The sequence below is a fragment of the Jaculus jaculus genome, chromosome 3 (genome assembly GCF_020740685.1).
Source record: "Jaculus jaculus isolate mJacJac1 chromosome 3, mJacJac1.mat.Y.cur, whole genome shotgun sequence".
Lineage (NCBI taxonomy): Eukaryota > Metazoa > Chordata > Mammalia > Rodentia > Dipodidae > Jaculus > Jaculus jaculus.
This window is the reverse complement of record NC_059104.1, coordinates 189,554,382-189,575,735: the sequence shown is the minus strand read 5'-3', so window position 1 is coordinate 189,575,735 and position 21,354 is coordinate 189,554,382. Positions and strand designations below refer to the sequence as shown.

Here is a 21,354-nt window from a genome sequence, read left to right as displayed (position 1 = left end):
GAACTAAGCATTCACTGTCTCTGGTTGTTGGCTGTAGGCTGGCTGCCTTTTGCCCCAAGAGGCTACCCACACCTCTTTTCCATGGTTGTTGCAGTCTGGTTCGCGTTGCTGATAGAAATCACCCAACCAAGAGCAGCTTCTGGGAAAAAGAGGTTTATTTTGGCTTACAGGCTCAAGGGGGAAGCTCCACGATGGCAAGGAAAATGACATGAGCAGAGGGTGAGCATCACCCCCTGGCCAACATAAGATGGACCATAGCAACAGGAGGGTGTGCCAAACACTGGCATGGGAAAACTGGCTATAACACCCATAAGCCCGCCCCCAACAATACACTGCCTCCAGGAGGCATTAATTCCCAAATATCCATCAGCTGGGAACCTAGCATTCAGAAAACCCAAGTTTATGCGGGACACCTGAATCAAACCACCACAATGGTGAAGTCCCTCAGTTGGATTCCTCAGTGAACAAGAGGGACAGACTTGAGTGTGAGGCAGGCACAAGCCTTACACAATCCTACAACCACACATAAAATCATACCCAAGAACCACAAAAAGTGGAACATGTCTGGGGTTTGTTCGCAGTGGTAGGAAGCCCTGGTGCGCCCATTCTCTTTTTCTCTCTGCTTGCAAATATATATATATATATATATATATATATATATATATATGTATATATATATATATATATATATATATTTTTTTTTTTTTTTTAGTTTTTCGAGGTAGGGTCTCACTCTGGTCCAGGCTGACCTGGAATTAACTCTGTCATCTCAGGGTGGCCTTGAACTCATGGCAATCCTCCTACCTCTGCCTCCCAAGTGCTGGGATTAAAGGCGTGTGCCACCACGCCCGGCCAATAAATATATTTTTAAGAAGGGCAACCTTATGAATACTCAGATCAACGACAAACAGTACGTGGTTCCTGCCAAGCTGATAGGTTGCCCCTGGAGGAAGAAGGGGTAGGAGAAGCTCTCGCAAACACGAACAATTCCCGTGGACTTGTTGCTTTCAATTATTTGAGTCTCATGTCGTGGTCCTAGCTCATGCAGTTAAAATGTGGAGTGCCTGACACAAACATGCAGGAAGTAGATGTGATGACCCCGTGAGGCTCTAGCAAAGGGGACACTGAACACACTACACTGAGAGCCGCCCTTCTCTTGTAGCTCACTGGGGTGCAGTGTGGGGGCTCTCCAGGAGTTCAGGAAGTTAGAACTGGACTGCCATTCTCCCTTCCCTGAATCTGGACCATCCAGAAAGTGTGGTAAGATGATGGCAAGCCTTCCTGTGCAGAGCAGATGGCCTGGGAAAGGTGCTGGTCATGCCAGGGGGAGCAGGGCCCATCTCCCCTCCTGCCTTACATCTCATCTCCTAGGGTAGGCTGTCCTTGGGCTAGAAACAGCCTCTCCAAGCCATGTTGCTCACTATTTCCTGCAACACTGAGGGTCACAGGGACAAAGAATGTAGAAACTTCCTATAAAGGATGCATTTCTAAGGAAATCCTATACCAGAAACTGCCTGAGATTAGACAAATTTTAAACATTCTTCCAACAGTTCCTTTAAGTGGCCAAATAAAAACGTTAACCGCAGTTTTAAAAAGTTTTAATTTGAACAATTTATGATTAAAAATAAATTTTATAAATAATTTTTCCACAGACTTGATTGAAGATGGCTGCAAACACTACAAAAAGACATAATGCAACAACAAAGGATTAAAGAAATTACAAAAAAAAACCATAGCTATCACTTTCCTATGTAAAAAATACATTATACTTCACACAGCATTTTTTTTGTGCAAAATGTTTTAGAGCGCTGTGTCACACCAGTCAAACATTTACTAAAAGGGAAGAAAACTTTTATAGTTATTTTGCATAACATTATAGGCACAGCTGAAATGATGAATCTTTTCTCCCCATAAGTTAATGTACCTTAGTTCAACATTTTACTTTTAATTTTATAAGACTGAAGGTTGAACGTGGTCTCATTTTGTAAACGGTTTGTGTGTTTGTGTGTACATAGTATCTGCTTTGATGCTGAATAAACCCCAAAGTAATTACAGTATTTTCAAAGATGTGATTCTTTAAATTAATCTGTGTGTATCCTCTCATTAAATAGCTCTTTAGGAAATTAAATTAAACTAGCATCTGTCAATCAGTGGACATCCTCTGTTGAGACTTCCAGTTTTCGCTGTGGGACAAAGAGTGTCCCAAAGGAGGTTTGATTAGCACCATCAAAATCTGCATAGGATGAGCTGGCTGGCTTGGTTGGTCCACCTGGGGTACGGAAGAAACTTTCGGCCACCAACTGGGACCCTTTAGGTGTCACAGGAACAGGCTGATTGAAAGAAAGAAATAATAAAATAGAGAAGAGTCAAGTCCTCTGTGACCCATGCTCCGGACAGACTGCTATACCCTAATACCAGCAAGGGGAGCACTGAGGAGTAGATTTAATTCTCAACTATTGAGTTGTTTTTGCTAAGAGGAGACATAAACCTCATGGCAATCAGGAAAATGGACTCTGTGGGCCCTTCCTGGGCCTAGAAGGAAGGGTGGCAGTCAGCCATGCATTCTGCCTCCTCCTCCCCCTCCAAAGGAAGCCAGAAGTGTGTCTTCTCTGATACAGATATCTGGAGATAAATAATTTGGGGAATAATTAAAATAAGCCAAGTGTGATGGAGCATGCCTACAGTCCCAGCACTTGGGAGGTAGAGGTAGGAGGGCCAGGAGTTCAAGGTCATCCTCAGCTACACAGGGATTTCAAGGCCAGCCTGGGCTATATGAGACCTTGTCTCAAAACAAAAACAACAGCAAAAACAAAAAGCACTAACCCCACTCTCACCTGCTGTGCTCCTGTCCCAGCAACTGATTGTCCGTTCTGTTGACTCTGGCCTGGGACTGGGGAGCCATGGTGGGTAGGCTTCCCGTGCTGGGAAGTGGTATTTTCTGGTACGACACTAGCTGGTTCTATCGGTGGGGACACAGGAACAGTTGCAGTTCCAGGTCCAGGGCTGGCAGACACCTGCACAGTGGGGGAGATGAGGCCCAAGTGCTGCAGGGTGAAGTTTACGATGGCTGAGCTTGGGTTCTGGACAGGAACGGGGTGGCTCGAAGTGAGAGCTGGGCTGTTCCCAACGGGTACAGCTGCCACAGAAGTTGGGGAGACCATTAACTTCAAGGGTGTCACATGAAAAGAGGGAAAATTAACAGCAGTGAGCTCAGATGATGTCACTGGGATAACACCTAGAAAAAACGGGAGTGAGATCTTAAAAGCACAGGCATTTGACCGGGGGTTTGACGGGCGTGAGCTGGAGGCAGCTCATGTCTGACTGAAACCTGGCACACACTCACCTGCAATTGGGGAGCCGTAGATCCTGTGATTTGGGGAAAGTGTACCTGAGCTTTCTTTGCTAGACAACATGGATTCTGCCCCGAGGGAGGAGCACTGGGCGAGAGGAATTAGGTATCCTGATGGGAACAAGGTCTAAGAAATAAGGAGAAAAGGTTTATTTTACACACAGATGTGACAGAAAGAACATGGCTGATGCTTCTTCCAGGAGGGTATTCCTTGGCTTTCTTTTCATGGGACCAAGGTTACCAGGGGTCCAGCTACAGTTAGACCACCCATCTAGATCTCATTCCTCTTGTGAATAGTACAGAATATCCATTTCTTTTGTTGTTGTTTTTGGAGGTAAGATCTCACTATGTAGCCCAGGGTGGCCTTGAACTCATGAGGATCCTCTTGCTTCAGTGCTGAGATGACAAGTGTGCACTACCATGTTCAGCTCAGAGCACACCACTTCAGTTCACTTAGGGACAGGGCTAGGCTAGCACATACCCTCTCACATTGGCATCCCAACTCTTGGCATTAGTTCTTGGTACGATGGAGCCCTATCAGGGCTGAGTTTCATGTGGGTGAGCACTGCGTATGATGCTGCTGAGCCATTACTGGGTTGCTCTTTAATTAGGGAAGATGAGATTTCCCCAAAGTTATTCTGAGGAACTCTATTTCTTGGGAATGAAAACAGGTATTCCTTGAATCACAGTCAAATGTTTCTTTGAAAAGCAAATCACTACTAGATAATCTCTCTCTCTCTCTCTCTCTGTGTGTGTGTGTGTGTGTGTGTACACGCACGCAGGTTCATGCACTGGGTGTGTATGGAGGACAAAGGACAGTCTTGGGTGTCTTTTCTCAGGTGATATCCATCGTTTTGGGGGACAAGGTCTTTCACTGGCCGGGAAGTCCCTTAAGTAGGTTAGACTGGCTAGCCAGTGAGCTCCAGGGATCCACCTTCACTCTGCCTCCCATGCTGGGAGCACCACACCTGGCATGTTTACTCACGTGGATTCTGGGGACTAAACTCAGGTCCTCATGCTTGCAAGGCACATACTTTGACCACTATCTCTGCAGCCCCCAAACCATGGAGAGACTCCAATGATGGAATGCATTGGAAATGTCCTACAGGGCATGCTGGATGTAATCATTTCCAGACAATTTGACAGCTACAGCTAAAGTTTTGGAAGGCTAATAAGAAGGACTAATATTCAAAGAAAACATTTTAAGTAATGTTGGTTTAGCAAAAAGAGTGAACAAACTGTGGCCCACAACCTTCTGCTTGCTTTTGTAACTGTTTCATTGGAACACAGCCATCCTTGGTGTATAAGGACTATCTGTAGCAAAAGCAGAGTTGAATAGGTAACAGAGAACTGGTGGCCCAGAGAGCCAAACATATTTACTATCTGGCCACTTACAGGCCCCTTATTGAGGACACAGGAACTGTACAAGTGTAGACTGTTGTTTAATAATTGTTTTGTTCTGATGATATCAAGCAGAGTGATTATCACCCAAATTGAAATGCGCCAGAGATTCAAACTGACAAAAAAGAGAACGGATAGATTCCCATGAGAGGCCCTAAGGTCACCGAGCAAGTCTCAGACAGCCAAGTGATAATCTTCCAAACAGAAAAGAACTCCACGCTGGAGACGTGCCTCCCACGGCGCTGCTTCCACACAGAAAGAATCTGCCCAGGCAGCTGAAAAGTCTACTTTTCCCTCACCATGCAGACATGGCAGAGGCGCCTACAAAGCAGAGGCCTCCTGTCTTTCTTCAGACTTTTCTGCCTCCATTGTGAAAACAACAGTTCATACTGATCTCACTCTCAAGAGGGCTTCCCCATGGGAAGCGGGGAGTTCAGAATCCGAACAGCTGAGAGTATCCCCAAGATGGGCATTTTGTCTTGGGTGCTTTTGCTACTTTTTAAAATTGTTACCTTGGAAGCTGCCAGGATGGAGAGTTCTTAATGGGGGCGGGGGGTCCTTTTCACTTAGCAGTTCTGTTATCTTTAGTCATTCTCTCTGGTGGGACAAGCTACTATCAGCGACTTAACACTTTCAGGTCTTCTGTCACAACTATACTGCTGTGTAATATTCTTCAATTGTGGAAAAAATGACATTTATTATGAAATCTTCTAATCTAGCCTGACGATTCTGTTTTCTTGAATTTAGCAGAAAGAATGAATGTGAGCATTTCCCTCAGAATGTCATCTCTTTTAGCCTCCAGTCACCTTCCCAGCCCCCTTCCCATTTCCTCCTCTGGCTTTGTTTTCTCTGCTGGTATCATTCACTATCTGACCTGGTTGTGCTCATTTGAATGCCGCCTCCTCTCTGTCCCCAGAGGTTTGGATTCGCAGTAAATGTTTATTGAATGAATTACCCGAGTCTCTCCTTTTCTTTGTTCTGTTCCTGTTCGGTCATGCTGCAGAGGAAGCAGTGTCAAAACGAACTGACAAAGATGGAAAAGGGGCAGGGGACAGGGAAAATCTATGCTGGAAGCCCTAGTCCTGCATAACTCAGGGAGAATAACATGGGAGGAGACCACTGCGAAGTACTACCCAAGAGCCCCAAAGATTACAGACCTCCCAGAACACTGATTCAAACAAGAGCCTAGTGATTCCCACCCCCCACCATGCACCTTAAATGCAAAATGATACCCTGTGACATAATAAATGTTTTGAATGATTTCCATGAGGACCCCCTCTGGGAAGATTGAACAAACTCTGAAGCTATCTTAATAAAAGATTCCTGGATAATGCCCTTTAGCCACTGTGGTGTTTAAAAGGATCACAAAGCCCTTATGTATATCATCATGTAATAAATTCACTTAATCCCAAAAACCTATAATACGGCCATGGGACAAGTACTCAGAAGCAACTACTACTAAAAGCAGGTACTCAGTTAGATTTGATCTGGAGCAGTTTTCCTACCTAGTTAAGGTGAGAAGGATAAACCTGAAAAAAAAATTCTTAATAGATGAGGAAAATACGGCACAGAGAAGTAAAATAACTTGAATTCACAGCAAGGGAAAAATAACAGATTAATTCTGCTTCTGTGTTTTATCCTATTAACCTGATGCTGCTGTCCTGCATATAACCATCCTAAGAGAGGAAAAGGAGGTGACCTAGGTAGAAGAGCCTACCGCCTGTGACTGCTGACATATGGATAGCCTTGTAATAAGTATCCTTTTCTAAGCGAATCTCAGGAAAGAAACTGACAGAGAATGACAACAGCCTTAGAAACCAAGGCACTTGCTGGACCTCCAAGCTGACAGCAGTTTGACTTTTTCATTTACACAAGATAGAAACTGTGGTGAGTTTGAGGTAGAAGGGAAAAGGGGGAGCAAATTATCTTCTAGGCCACAGATGGTTGGGTACACAACATCAAACAAACACTGACGAATGACTCAGAAAGCGCGAGTTACAGGAACCCTAGGCATCCATCCATTCCGGGAGCCATCTGCTTGCAAATTATTTATGACTCTCATGACAGGTGTTTGAATTCCAGTGCAGGATAGAGAAAGGCATAAGGACAACCACCTGTGGTGCTCTAAAAAGAGACCAGCCAAAGGTTCAAAATGTCCCGGCTGTCACGTCACCCCAGTCTGGGGATTAGCGGTCTGGGGCCTCACTTGGATTATGGGATGTGAAGGGACAGTTACTTGTCTTCTGAGAGATTGTTCTTTGGTAAGTTCCACAAGCCACCAAGCTCTTCTAATCAGCTATGGAATGCCCAAAACTTTAAATATTTATTTATTTATTTGCAAATGGAGAGTGAGAGAGAGAAAGAATAAGAATGGGTATGCTAGAGCCTCTAGCCACTATACACGCACTCCAGATACATGTACCTCTTTGTGCATTTGGCTTTACGTGGGTACTGGGGAATAGAACCCAGATTGTTATGCTTTACAGGCAGCGCCTTAATCACTGAGCCATCTCTCCAGCCCCTCAAAACTTTAAAGCACAATGCAAGGTCGCACTTACTGTGGAGACGTTTTCAAGCCCTTTCAGGTCCTCTTTAAGCTTCTTTCTGGAAGTGCTGTCCTCGAGTGTGCCCACCCTCTTCGATGCTCTTTCTCCAGTTGTCTCCTTGTTTCGGTGCTTTGCACCTTGTCTCTCTGATGCTAAGTGTGAGCTCCCGGGTCTGCAGGAGGCGCTGGGTTTTGTGGCATCTCTGATAGCCTTATCAAAGGTGACATCTGTAGAGTCTTTGGATCCAGCAGCATTAGAGGAGTGGGTAGGGCCAAATGTTGGACTCAGACCCTGGGATGGCGTCAGCACCTGTGCTTGGGCAGGCTGCAAGTAGATGGCATAGGATGGGCCTGAAGGGGCCTGAGGTAGGATCATGGGCACAGCCGATGACAGTGGGCTGGGGATCAGAGGGACCACCCCCAGAGGCTGGATGAGGGAAGGAGCTGTGAGCTCTGGCTCAGTGTTCACTGTGCTGTCCAGAGGAGCAAGCGGCTTGTAGGGTCCAGATCTTGCTAGCCTGACTTTCACTTTCTTTTGAGGTTCACTAGAAGAAAAAATGCACAACATGACACAAAGGAAATTCATTTCCTTCTAAGTATTCTACCACTTTAAGCCTTGTGTAAAAACCACACTTTTATGAAACTAGTCACCGTTTCTGTGATGACTGAGGACACAGGAGGAGTAAACCCTCTCACGTACAGTATGCAATCCTCAAAAGCAGAAGAAGAGACTGCTTCCAGCCTACCTTGATTGCTCCTCCAACTGCATTTTGCAAATAGCTGCGAGCTGAGCCATTTTATTTGGGAAGGATGGAGAATTCTGAGAGTTCTCAGCTGGTGAAATAGAGAGAGGTGGAGGCGGGTGGTCAAAGCTAAAGAATAAATATTCACACAGATGAAATCTCAGATGTCCAAGGAATAAAGAACATGTATGTGCCTCCAAAATGGCACAGCTAAATTAAACAATCAACACAAAATCTTCTCTTTTGTCTTTTTTTTTTCCCCCAAGGTAGGGGTCTCACTCAAGCTCAGGCTGACCTGGAATTCACTATGTAATCTCAGGGTGGCCTCGAACTCATGGTGATCCTCCTACCTCTTCCTGACTGCTGGAATTAAAGGCATGTGCCACCATACCTGGCTTTTCTCTTTAGTCTTTCATTCCTATATAATTAGACTTTATGGGTTCATGGGCTTAGGCATATGGGTATTGAACAATTCTCTCAACAAGTATCAGGAGATTAAGTAGACTTAATAAAATCAGATCCAAAGGAATTCTTGTGAGCACAGCCCTGACATTCCAGGAAAGCATACCTTGGTTGCTCTTGACAGGGCTGCTGGGCGCAGAGTTGATCTTTCTACGATCACTTTCTATGCTCCTTACCAGTTTGATAAGGGAAGGGTGTCGAGTAAAGCTGGGTCTCCCATGAGTGGAAAAGAGGTTTTTGGCACAGTTTTCTTTTGCAGGTGGCTTTACCTCCAGGTCAGAGGTGGCGAAGGGAATGACGGGGCTGGAGCCTGAAAGAGCGAAGGTTAGCGTACTAAATGCCAGAGAGATCAAAGCGTAGCTCTAAAACCACATTGGGAGCCAAAGGCGTAACTCTTATATGTGGAACCTTGTTTATCTCAGTCAATGAATTTGGAGACAGAGTATTTTGTGTTGCACCTCTGAAACCACACCTACAGTTGTCCCTTCGCATCTGGGAGGTACTGGTTCCAGAATCCCTCTTCTAAATCAAAAGCTTTGGGTGCTCAGTCCTTTATATGAAGTAGCATAGTATTTGCATATAGCCTACCTATGTTGGGATTAGAACCTAAAACCCCCCTCTGCTTCCATGCTCAGGTTCTTGCCACTGCCCAGTGAGGGGGTGTGTGTGGCTATTCTGGGGTTGTACTAATACCACTGCCCAGTGAGGGTGGGCGGGCTGTTCTGAGAGTATACTAATACTACTGCCCAGTGAGGGGGGCATGGCAATTCTAGGGGGTATACTAACACCACTGCCCAGGGAGTGTGGGTGTGGCTGTTCTGGGGGTATACAAATACCACTGCCCAGTGATTCTGAGTGTGGCTGTTCACGGTGGGGGTGGTATGCAAATATTATCAAGGAGTTGAGATGAGAATCAGAAGTGTGCAACCTGAAGTTAGAATGGACCCACTTCAGATTCTCAACTTGCCCAGGTTGTGCTGTGATCACTGAGCTGCCCCATAACAAGAACAACTCAATCCTAGGCATTGTGATGCTTTCACAGACCAACTTAGGACCTCAGGTTGCTAATGCCACCACCAGGCAGCTTTCTATACAGGTACTCATCTTGAGTTCCTTTTCAGCATTCATATATTCCCTTTCCACATAGGGTGTTGGTAGGAAGAAGGGGAGAGGAGCTGATTCCAAATGTGTATAATTCAAGAAGGAAGCAAAGAATGAAAGAAAAAAGCTACATACCATTGTTATTTGGGCTGATTTCCGGGCCCGTCCATTTAAAAGCTGGTTTTCGACCCCGTTCCTCGGTGACATGAACTTTCTTGATAAGATCCAGGCTACTCAGAACATTAGCAATATCATACAACCTCCTAATTTTTGCTAGAAAATAAAAATATATACATCACTTGATATACTCATGAAAGATCAAAAGATTTACTTCATAAGAAGTTCCAAGAGCTATCCTGCCAACCGTCAGATAGAAACATCTGACTCCTTTTAAGTTATTTGAATGACGCTGCTTTACATAAACAACAACAAAAAAGCTTTAAATATTTAAAAGAAAGTGACTGGCTGGTCCTGAATTTTGAAATGACAACAGTGCATGTGGTAATAGGACCTGATGAGAATTTCCTACTTATAAAAAGTTACCATTCCCACTCCCAAGTATCTTCTAATGAGGGGCTGGAAAGGTTTCATGAACACACAGAAATAAAGCACCAGTGGCAAATGCATTGCTTGTCTACTTACAACAGTTTATTTACTATCATAAGCATGGAAAGCCCTGGGCCCCAACAGAATTATCATTTGTATGTTGTCTTCATGTAATATGCAAAGCAGAGATTTGTTAGCACTACAAATCTCATCTATCTTACAAAGTTTTACTCCAAAGTCTGTGTTTACTAGACAGGACAAGTTATCAACCGAGTCTCCTGCTTCATAGCCATGGCAAAAGGCTCTGAATCTCCAGGGATTCATCAAATTACACACCTGCAATTCCTGAGTAGCTTCCAAGGCTAAGACTAACCAGTGAAACCGAGAGCTGGAAAATGCTCAGTGACTCAGAAAGCAGGTAACACCCATCGGTAGGTTTAGGATGTGTTTTCTCAAAGTGCACATCTCCCAAGCCACTTGGCAGCATTATTGCCTTTGCTCTACTTAATTCTGTCTGTAGAGAGACACGATCAAGGTAGGGATGTCTAGATGTACTCTCAGACTAGTACACTTTACAGGATGGGAAGGCATCTGATGTAAGAGGACACAGGCAGTGCCCCACACCGGTCACTCAGGGCAGTCCTGCCTCACCATGCAGCTGGGTCCCCAGAGTAGCTCATTTCTAAGCTATGCCCAGCAGAGACAGGTGTGCTCCTTTCTGTCCAGCCAGCTTCCCCAACTTCTCAACACTCCTTTTTCTGTGAAGTTTCCAGCCAATTTGGCATAGTGACGAGAGAAGAGCTCTTTATCAGGGCCCCAATCTACAGCCTCCTTTAAACTCAGAGAAATCCACTGGCTAAAATCATCCATTCACTTTTTTTAATTAAAGTTTTATTAGCTTACAGAGAATTAGGTTTCATTAGAGTGCTTTCATACAATTTTTGTTGTTTTTCCTTCCCTTTTCCCTCTTGTGCCCTTCCTCCAAGCTTCCTTCCTGCTTTCATACTACGTGTTTCCCTTTGTTCTCCCCGTTTCTCAGCACCTAATTCTCCTCTCTCCTAATTATCCTATTTCAAATCATAGCCTGTACTCAGTCTCATATCCTCTTACATACATGCAAGCATTAAAAGAGCCACATATGAGAGAGAACATGATTTTTGTATTCTTGGCTTTAGTTTCCTCACTTAGCATACTTTTTCCCAATTCCATCCATTTTCCTAAGTCATTCTTTCACAATGGCAAGTCACCCGTGCGGTAGGTCACAGGAGTGGAGGATTTTGTGAGAACGACTTGCATCCTTGTGTATGAGCATCAGTGAGAGCAGAGCTCCAGCAGTGGGCCCACTTCTCACATCTCTGTAGATTCTACTTGTATAAAAACGGGACAGTATGACAGTAGTGAATGGAACCAAAGTGTCAGACAAGAAAGAGAGGTTATATGTATCTTTAACCCCATAGGTAGCTAAAGTGGTACCATCACCACTGATGGCGAGAAGATGGGGCATGACCAGAGAAGACCTGTTTCATGCTCAGTACATCAGAATCAGCTGGTAACTAAGGCCTTAGTGTTTATGAGTAAATCTAGAACCCACTGGACAGTGATGACACTTACTTTTAAACTTGCTTTTATCCAAATCTTCTACATGATCCTCCCCAATTAAAATCTTGGCAGCAATTTCGAGACTTACAATCTGGGGTGTTGACACCAAAAACAGCATTACAAACTTCTGGCTCATCACTCTTAAGGACTTATCTTTGCGGCTATTTACAGAAGCTGTGGAGGATCAGGATTAGAGAATTAGCATCCATGGAGGGGCCAGCGACTTCTCAAGCAACAGGACTAAACGTAACGCCACCAGATCATCCAGTCGACAATGGCAGCATTTTTGTGTCCAGTATGTTTGGTGTGGTGTATGCACATGTATGTGCAGATGTGTGCACCCCATGAACACACACAAAGAGGCCAGAGAACATCAGGTGCTCCCTCCATCACTCATCTGTGCATTTCTATGATGTACAGTCTCTCCTGTAAAGCCAAGGCTGCAGTTTTTGCAAGCCCCAACACTTCTCTGGAGTTTTGCTCCCCAGAGGGCTGGAGTAACAGGCATGTAGGGCTATGACCAGCTGCTTATGTGCATGCTGGGGAATCGAACTGGGACAGTTTCAGGCCTCCTGGGGCCCTCACGCTTGCAAGGCAAGTGCTCTTAACCGCTGAGCCATTTCCCCAGCCCAACCGCAGCACTTTTTAACACTAAAAGCTGCAGGGGCAGTCAGGTGTGGTGGTGCATGCTCTTAGAAATTGTCACAAGTTTGAGGCTACATAGATATAAATAGATATATATTGATATATAGTGAGTTCCAGGTCAGCCTAGACTACAGAATGAGATCCTCTCACAAAACAAAACAAGATAAAACCAGGAAAGGCCCCAGTGGCTTTAAAGCAGCTATGTCCAGTCTTTCCTGAGACATGCAACAATTGCTCTGCAGCTGGACTTTACGATACTGCCTCTCACCTGCCCGAAATTCCACTCCAGGAAGTTCAACAAAACACACGTCTGTGTGTCCATTCTGGCCAGGGTTTGATTTGATCACGTGGTCCTCTATACCGTAGCTCTTGATGAAGTCAAACTCCTGTTCATATTCCTTCTTTTTGATCATCATGACCTGCTCAGCATACTTGTTCTCCTCTCCGACACTCTTCAGAGTCCCCAGGGTTTTGGTGAGGTTGTGTCGCCCATGCCATGTGTACCTGTTTTTGGCGAGGCGGCTCACCATGTGCAAGCTCTCCAGAACATTCACGATGTCGTAAATCCGCCGGCGTTCAACATCTACAGAGAATGTGCAACTGTGTTACCAGGGTCAGATGTTGGTTGGTTGTGTTTAGAATGACTAACATTTTCTTCTATGGTTTACTGGTCAGTAGGTTCTAGATATAATTTTATTTATTGCAAGTACAAACTCACAAGCAATGTGAAGGAAGAGACATGCCATGCTCTTCAAAAGCAGAAATAAGCTCATTTGAATTATAAAGTCAGTATCTACTGAGGGCCTAAACTGTAACATTTGGGACAATTTTACCCTGCAAGAGCATGGTACGTGGTATTATCTGTTCTGTAGTGATGTGGACACAGAGTTCAACTGGTCAGGACCCTCATCCTCTAATGCCACACTTTCTAAGCCATTCTCTGTGCTCTCCTCACACACACCCCTCTGTCTGCAAAAGTTCCAGAATAGGTCAAAAGTGCTGAGATTTCAGAAAAGTGGCAAAACTATGATGTAGTTTTTGTTTGTTGGTTTTCTTTCCTTTTTCTTTTTTAAACAACAGACAGGGTCATCCCTTTTAGGATCTAAACTTGTCCAATTTTATCTCCCGCTATGAATATCAATGACTCTATGACTCCCATTGATCTCAAAGATTTTCAGCATTCTGTACGTTAGAATTTTCCTTGCTCCTAAAATTTACTTTCAGTGTTGACTTAAATTTCAACCCTGCATTGGAATCTAGCCTCTGAACCCCTAGCTCAACAAGGGTGCCTCCTAGTGGCCGCCTGCTGATCCTGGGACCTGGCAGGGGAGGGCTAAGGGGAAGACCTCGGCCTGGGGCAAGTTCTTCTGTCAGAACTTTTCCCTCATATCCACACAGCCTCAGCTCCCCTGCTTTCAAGTCCTGGATCCCATGTCACCTTCTCAGGATTTCTAGGACTGACCTGACCCCTTAACTGAAAGCCACTATGCAACCCTTCACTGCTCCTGCACCTTGCATATTGTGTTGTAGACTTCCTTTTTTCTGTGGCCAATACTAGCTAATATACACGATCGCTCTTACCATGTTCTTTGGTCAGTAACAACTGCCCTACTGATTATAGGTTCTACTGAGAAGGGATTTTGCAGCCCCACTGGCTTTTTTTTTTTTCCTTTTTTGTTTGAGACAGGGTCTCATGTAGCTCAGGCTGGCCTCAAACTTCTTATATATTTGAAGATAAGCATGAACTTCTGATCCTCCTACCTCTACCACTCAAGTGATAGGTACCCCTCCCCCCAGTTTATGTGGGGCTGGGGTTCGAACTCAGGGCTTTGTGTGAACTAAGCAAGCAGCCTACCCACTGGGCTACATTCCCGGCCTGACTTTTGCCCTGTTTGTTCACTGATGTATCTATCCCAAGCTCCTCCAACACACATGCGTGATTAATAGGTTAGAGTACACGCTTCCTAGCTATTGTGATGTAAGTGAAGAATGAAGAGGTGATCTACATATCATATAAAGATCATGCTCAGAAGGGCAAAACTTTTCTTCCTGGGATGATAGCTACACACTGAAGTGTATTATCCTGCATGGCATACCTCTTAAGAAATTTTCATTACTTCAAAGATATACCAAGTTTGCCAGAGTTCTTTTCATCTGGTCTTCTGTTTTTGTTGCAGTAGGATCTCACTCTAGCCCAGGCTGACCTGAAACTCACTCTGTAGCCCAGGCTACCTCAAAATCATAACAATCGTCCTACCTCAGCCTTGTAAGTGCTGAGATTAAAGGGGTGCGCTACCATGTCCAGCTCAGAGTCCTTCTTAACTACACCTGGATTTGGGTCTATACAGAGCAGTAATGTGGGTGGAACACAGTAGTTTTTGCTAAAGACAAAACACACCCAAAACCCATCAATCCCCAGTCACATATGGCTGAGGGGCAGGGAAGGTGCATAGCCTGGCCTATGGAAGCCGGACCTCAGGGTAACTGTGAAGTCACTGAGGCCTTGAGGGGAAGAGCAAGGCCAAGCTGAGTCATGGCCGTCTGTGAAACAAGTCATGAGCAATGCTGCCTTCATGCAAAGCTTCCGAGACAAGCTTGGGAAGCAACCTGCACTAGATGTCTTTGCTTCCAAGATTCCCTAGCAGTAGTCACCACTCACCTTTATTCTTAAGTTACAGAGAGTTTAGAGACTTCTGACTTCCATGAGGCCATATATGGGTCTATGACACACCCTGGCTGGATGAGCATGGGTCTGAAGGAGTTAAATCCACAAAGGCACTTTAATTATTAACCCTTTTGGCGAACTCTTTGTATACTCACTGAGCTCTTCGGCCACTTCGTCGAGACAGATGTCATTATTTACAGCAGGGTTGGGATATTTAGGATATCGTGCTAAGAACTTGTGACACAACAATCCCAGGCTTTTCTCTTTCCGACTTGGCTGGGATTTCTCAAATTCATCTCCAGATAAGTGTTCCTACAAAGGAAAGGAAAGGGATGTTGTATTCTCAAATAAGGTTTAACAGACTCAATAGGGACTTGGGTGCTTGATGGCTAGCACCTCTCATCTATATGCTTAGCTGGAGTGGAATAAAAATAGAACTGCCCAAAGCTACATTTGAATGGGTGCAAGCCTTTCTGGTGCTCTGCAGGAGATTGCCCACAGCCTGACCTGGTGAGGCTTCTGGCTGCTGGCCCTTCCACTATACCTCGAACCCTCCAGATCCCCCAGTCGCCACAAAGTCCTCTCTAAACCTACGTGCAAACAGTCTCTGGCCTCAGGTAATCCACTTCTGTTGTCAGACAGCCCCCTTTTCTGATCTCGGCTGCGGATCTCTGGGCTCACTGCGCTGATAAGCATTTTCAGATTGGCTGTGGGTGTCCATGGCTCTCCCTGGGAGACTTCCTTGGGCTTGGTAGGTGTGGTCAAAGGGCCGAAGTCAGGTTGGGTCTCTGCCAGCACATTGGCCTTCGTAGACTCTTTCAAGGGAGTTTTCATCAGTCCCCTTTTATGTGGCTCAAAAAAGAGGTTCTCCTGGTTCAAAAGAAGCAAACAATTAAATCCATTATAAAATGGAATCATCAGACAACTTTTGGCTTTAAAGTTGATACTAAGGAGAGAAAACGCATAATGGCATCAGAAAGTTAATGATAATGCTGTTTCATTTCCTTTGTCTGTTTATTTGAGACAGGGTCTAACTATGTAGCCCAAGCTAGTCCGGAACTTACTAGTAGTGTGGGCTGGCCTGGAATTCACAATCCTCCTGCCTTAGCCTCCTAAGTGCTGGGATAACAGGTATGTGTCACCACATCTGACTGCTACACCCTTTCCATTATAATTTGACAAAAAGCTTGGATCTAAATGTTTTCACCTCACATGCCAAGAATTTCAATAAAGAACTTGAGTTAAGATGTCATATTTTAGCTAGACATGGTGGTGCATGCCTTTAATCCCAGCACCTGGGAGGCAGAAGCAGGAGGATCACCATGAGTTTGAGGCTACCTTGAGAGTACACAGTTAATTCCATGTCAGCCTCCACTAGAGTGAGAACCTATCTTGAAAAAACAATAACAAAAGGACATACTTTGAAATAGAAGAGTAGTGAAGACAGCCTTCTCATACACCCTTCACTCCTCTTAATAGAACTGATCATTTTCATTGATCTCAAATCCTAGATGCAGCCTCTACTCATGATACAATAAGCAGTAAGGCCTCTAGTTCAGAACCAAGACCGTCATCCACTGAGAAGAATGGCTGCATGCAGGGGGTGTTCACTAAACCATCACCAACATGGCAGTGAGCAAAGCAGACCAAGAGGAGGTGTCCATCTGGTCAGACTTCTCTGGAGACGAGCAGGACTTCTGACCAGAAAAATCTGCTCTGTCAACAACACCCTTGAGGCACAGATGGAGAACACAGGCCAGGGGAAGTAAGATTAGCGACCTAAGCCCACAGTTCCTGGCAGAAGCAGGACTGTGAAAAAAAGCTGAGACAAAAGCTGGCAAGTTAATGGCAGTCCATAAATAAGACTAGTGGAGGGCTGGAGAGATGGCTTAGCAGTTAAGCGCTTGCCTGTGAAGCCTAAGGACCCTGGTTCGAGGCTCGGTTCCCCAGGTCCCAAGTTAGCCAGATGCACAAGGGGGCGCACGCGTCTGGAGTTCATTTGCAGAGGCTGGAAGCCCTGGCGCGCCCATTCTCTCTCTCTCCCTCTACCTGTCTTTCTCTCTGTGTCTGTCGCTCTCAAATAAATAAATTAAAAAAAAAAAAAAAAGACTAGTGGAAACTATGTTCTTCTCAATTTTGCACACTAGGGACTTATCTGTATCCCTGTTAAAGAAAAGTACTTGGAACAGCAATATATGAAAGCAGAGACCTCCTAATTGCTTGGTGACTTTAGTAACGTGGATTTATTGTACTCTTTCACGTCTGTGAAGCCTAAGGAGCTGTCTTGCACATTTTCACTGAATCTGGCGTTATTTAGTAGAAGAGGGCACCAGGCTGAGGGAGGTCATAAGACACTGGCACCTGGACCTTCTCAGTCTAGTATGGTGCTTTTACATGGAACTTGGTGTGATACTGCACCAGCCCCTTGGCAGCCTGTGTGGTGCTGCCCTGAGGATGGGTCTTGAGAAGTCCTCTGCTTTTTGCCTCATCCTGCCAGAGCTATATGAACTAGTGCCTAAAACAAGTTCACTTCCTTTAAATACTAATTTAGACACCCCACTGGAAATTCTATACTTTTACAAAATATGTCATAAACAGCATTTTGAGCACCAGTAGTTAGAATAAGTTGACAATTTGGTAGAAAATTATCTTTAAAGAAAGCCAACATCAAATTATGTCAAATACACTTTCTGAAGTCCACTGTTTCAAGAATTCACATAAGTATTATTATAGTACAACTTACAAATTGTTATTAATTTTTTTTCTGTTTATCTAACATGTCCACCAAACTGTTGACATAGAAAGGTTACTTTAACCCTGACAACCTTCCCCTGTTTTCAGAATTAACTTTCCCTTCCTCCTGGATGTTTCTAAAAGTAAATCAAAAAGGAACAACATTCCTGATACTAGAATTTTTTTTTAAAAAAAGGAGTCAAGTGGGGACAGTAGCACACTTACAACTGCAACAGTGAGTGCTGAGGTCTAAACCATACCTTTTCATTATCCATTCTGCCAACGTCTCATACATTTAGTGTTTCTTTAAAAACAAAACAAAACAAAGCAAAATCTGCAGTTCCTTTCAATCCCAGTCGTCCAAGTAGTCCAAGTCAATTATATTAAAAATGTTAATATCCTAAAGAATAAAAATGAGAAAATAAGAACAAGTTCTACTAAAAATTCCATCTCAGGCAAAAGACACCATTAAACACAGAATGACAAACTAGATTCATATTTCAGTCTCAAGGAGACAGAACTCTCAACAAGCAGCAGCAAATTCCTTCATATACAACCAATCTAGGGGCATGAGACTCCAAGCAGCCATAGTTTCTGGTGACAGCCCTCTCCTACCTTAGGGGACAACAAACGCCCTGGAGCAGGCACCCACCTGTGTGCAGATCAAGGCGCCGAGCCCGGGTGCTGGTTGAGCACAACACCCCGGGGATCCATCCCAACGCGCAGTGGCTCTAGATGCTTGGGTCTCCCACCTTGCACACACGTGCAGCGGCACACCAGCAAAACCCCGGGAAGCTGCTGGGTATGAACCTTCCAGCTTCAGCCCCAAGCTCTAAGCACACCGTGGGGCATTTAAAGGGCGCTTTAGGATTAAGTGGGTTATTTTTTCCCGCCTTTTTAGAGCTCCTTGACTATGGGGAGGGCTAGGCGGCCGTTCTCAGGTGGCGGCTCCCAGCACGAAGCCCGCGCGTCCGCTCCGTCCCGCCGCCAGGTGCCGTCCCCGGCAGTGACCCGCGCCAGCACCTCCCCCTCCTTCCAGCCCACCACGCCGCCCCTGCTGCCGCAGCTCCGCAGTTCCCCGACAGCATCCTCGCGGTCTCCAGGACAACGCCGCCCTCCCAATCAGAGAGCAGGCGGCGGGCCTGTGATTGGCTGGAGGCCTCGGAGGCGGGGCCGGACCTTCCGCCTTCGATTTAAAAATTTGGCGCGGAAAGTGAGGAGCGCGGCGGCGGCGGGCGCCACCCCCGAGCGGCGCGGGGCGTGAGCGCGGGCAAAGCCGCCCGGAACCGCGCCCCGCCCCGCCCGAGCGCGGGAGCCCGGCTCCTCCCACGGCGCCCGCCCCGGGGCGGCAGGCGGGAAACGGCCGCCGCAACCCGCCCGTCCGGGTGCCCGCCGCCGCCCGCCCGTCCGCCCCGGTGCCCGCCGCCGCCCCCCGCCGACCTGTCAGTCCGTCCGCCCCTCGCCGGGGGCCGGCCGGGGAGCGCTGGGGGAGAGAGTCCCGCGGCTCCGCGTCTCCGCCGCGCCCCGAAGCCGCGTCAGCCCGTCTTCCCGCCGAGCCGAGCCGGATGCTGCGGGGAGGGCTCCCGGGCCGGAGCGGCGGCCTGCGAGGGAGCGTGGCCGACCCGGAGCGGCAAGTCCCCGATTTGAAATTAACCCGCTCTCGGGCGCGAGCCGATCCCGCGGGCGGGGAGGCCGCTCCCCTCCCCCCGCGCCCGGCCCGGCCCGGCCCGGCCTGGAGCCCGCGCGCCAATCGCGCCTCGGCACGCCGGCCTCCCGCCAATAACCGTACAGGCACCGCCCTGCGGGCCCGCCCCCTGCAGAGTTGGGAGGAAAAGTTTTACAAACTTTTTTTTTTTTTTTTTTGCATACACCCTTCATCCGTGGTCGAAGTTGGGGGAGTGAAATTTAGCCTGCCCAGGGCTGGCTGGTTGCGATCTCTAAATTGGGCCACCTCCTCCGGTGCCCAGTCCCGACATCGGCTCACCTGCTCTCCGGACCCCAGTAGGACCTTTCCCTTCATCATCTCGCCATGCATGCCGATGCTGCTAGCAAATGCCCCAAGGCTTCCAGAAACTAGAGTTGAAGGAAGAGCTTGGTTTCTGGTACCCAAACCCGACGGGCTCGGGGCCCAGGCCCGTCCTTGAGAGCACAGGTGTGGGAGAGGGCGGGGTAATGCTGAAAACCCGCCCACGTCTTTCCTCTCCTCTCGGTTCATTTTGGTCGTCCCTCGGGGTTCCCCCATCTCCAAGCCCCAGGCGGCATCAGGCTGCTACACAGCGTGAAGTTCTGCAATAAGCCAAAGGTTAGGAGACCCTCTCATCTGAAGCCCTCACATTGCAGACGTGGAAATCGAGGCCCGGGTGGCCCCAATGTTGCCTTGCCCACGTCTGGGTTTTTGCACCCACGTTAGCTTGCTCTGGGCTTTCCTATCTGACATAAGTGACTTCCATCTGCCTGCGTGATTTGGGCTCTTCCCTTTGCCTCTGTAACCTTGGCCTTAACTTCCCCAAGGCCCTTGGCCACGTAGTCTAAGCCCCATCGCTCAACTCTGCATAAGCCTGTATCACCCATAGCTGACTCACAGCCAGAGATGTTCTTTCTGGGATGCGATTGGGGTGGGGATGCAGTAGTTCAGACACTGGGAACGCACAGCTAAGGCACCCGGGTGTGTCGTAAGTAGGACTCATCTTCCTGGGGAACACATCCACAGGGTGGTTGCCTGATCAGGACGGTTCCCATCATCTTGTCCATGTCCTCTTCTAATGGCCATTTGGGGCAGGTACTGCTCAAGAACACAGTTTGGCCTGAAAGGTGGCCTCTTAGGTGAGGCGCAGTAAGGGCGGGCCGCTTGTGTAAGATGAAGCCTCAGTCACCAGGCAGGCCCGCCTGCGCACCTCTTCTGGAGCCAGGCGGGTTTCAGATCAGCAACACTAGTGAGGGTGGGGCTTCTGCTTCAGTCGCTATCAGCCACGCTGTTTGTCCTACCTTTCCCCATCAACTCTGACAGCAGTACTGGGGTCCTGCTCAACGTACCCCAAGTTGAGTGGGAGTCCAGTGGGCCAGAAATCCTCTAAACATACCTACCCTTCAGGCAGGCTGTTGGATGCCCCTGTATTCAGAGACGCAGAGCTATTCATGCTACAGGTACACGAGAGCCTTGTACCTGACTGCAACACAAATGATGCAGGAAGCAGGCGCCTATGGTGACTCTTCACCCACAGCTTCTGACTTCACACCGAGCATGCGTGTTAGAGCATGCCTTGTGACTCACAGAGCCATGACAGCATTGTAAGCACCAAACCCCACATCTTGTCACCAATGAGAAGGACGAAACTTGAAGCCTAGTCGAATTCAGGACTTCGCACTGAAAGGCGAGTTGGTGGGCGTGCTGGATTCCTGCCCTCACCTGCTTCACGGGATAGCTGTGCACCATTTCACAGAGAAGAAAACTGAGGCCCTAGAGGGTTAAGTGATCACCAACTTATCTATGGAGGCAGAATCAGAATCCAGGCTTCTACATTCCCACTTCATCGACCCCATTTCACGGTGCCAGGGGTTAGTACGA

The 21,354-nt window shown here is 46.9% G+C and overlaps 1 protein-coding gene across 3 annotated transcripts; it reads right to left on the bottom strand.

Annotated features, from left to right (window-relative positions):
• Window positions 1–1,629: 1,629 nt before the first annotated feature.
• E2f8 (E2F transcription factor 8) lies at window positions 1,630–19,881 on the bottom strand. Of its 3 annotated transcripts, none has more exons than XM_045146313.1 (13): window positions 19,774–19,881; window positions 18,050–18,189; window positions 15,651–15,926; window positions 15,212–15,368; window positions 12,660–12,974; window positions 11,759–11,920; window positions 9,737–9,874; window positions 8,607–8,810; window positions 8,042–8,129; window positions 7,309–7,840; window positions 3,344–3,476; window positions 2,835–3,235; window positions 1,630–2,330 (listed from the first exon to the last, which is right to left on the bottom strand). In XM_045146313.1, the coding sequence occupies exons 2-13, from the start codon at window positions 18,062–18,064 to the stop codon at window positions 2,148–2,150; spliced, it is 2,604 nt and encodes an 867-aa protein (XP_045002248.1). In that variant the 5' UTR covers window positions 18,065–18,189; window positions 19,774–19,881; the 3' UTR covers window positions 1,630–2,147. The 3 variants fall into 3 exon arrangements, 2 of the variants coding, with proteins under 2 accessions (XP_045002248.1, XP_004650868.1); XM_004650811.2 differs by lacking the exon at window positions 19,774–19,881 and adding an exon at window positions 18,442–18,739; XR_006636319.1 differs by lacking the exon at window positions 19,774–19,881 and adding an exon at window positions 18,442–18,739 and having other exon boundaries at window positions 2,196–2,330; window positions 2,835–3,164.
• Window positions 19,882–21,354: the final 1,473 nt, after the last annotated feature.

Excerpts from the sequence above, each read along its gene's own strand:
- E2f8 (XM_045146313.1), bottom strand. Across the intron at positions 8,130-8,606 it reads CCCTGTCAAGAGCAACCAAG|CTGAGAACTCTCAGAATTCT; the intron begins GTATGCTTTCCT and ends CTATTTCACCAG. Across the intron at positions 7,841-8,041 it reads CAGTTGGAGGAGCAATCAAG|TGAACCTCAAAAGAAAGTGA; the intron begins GTAGGCTGGAAG and ends TTTTTCTTCTAG.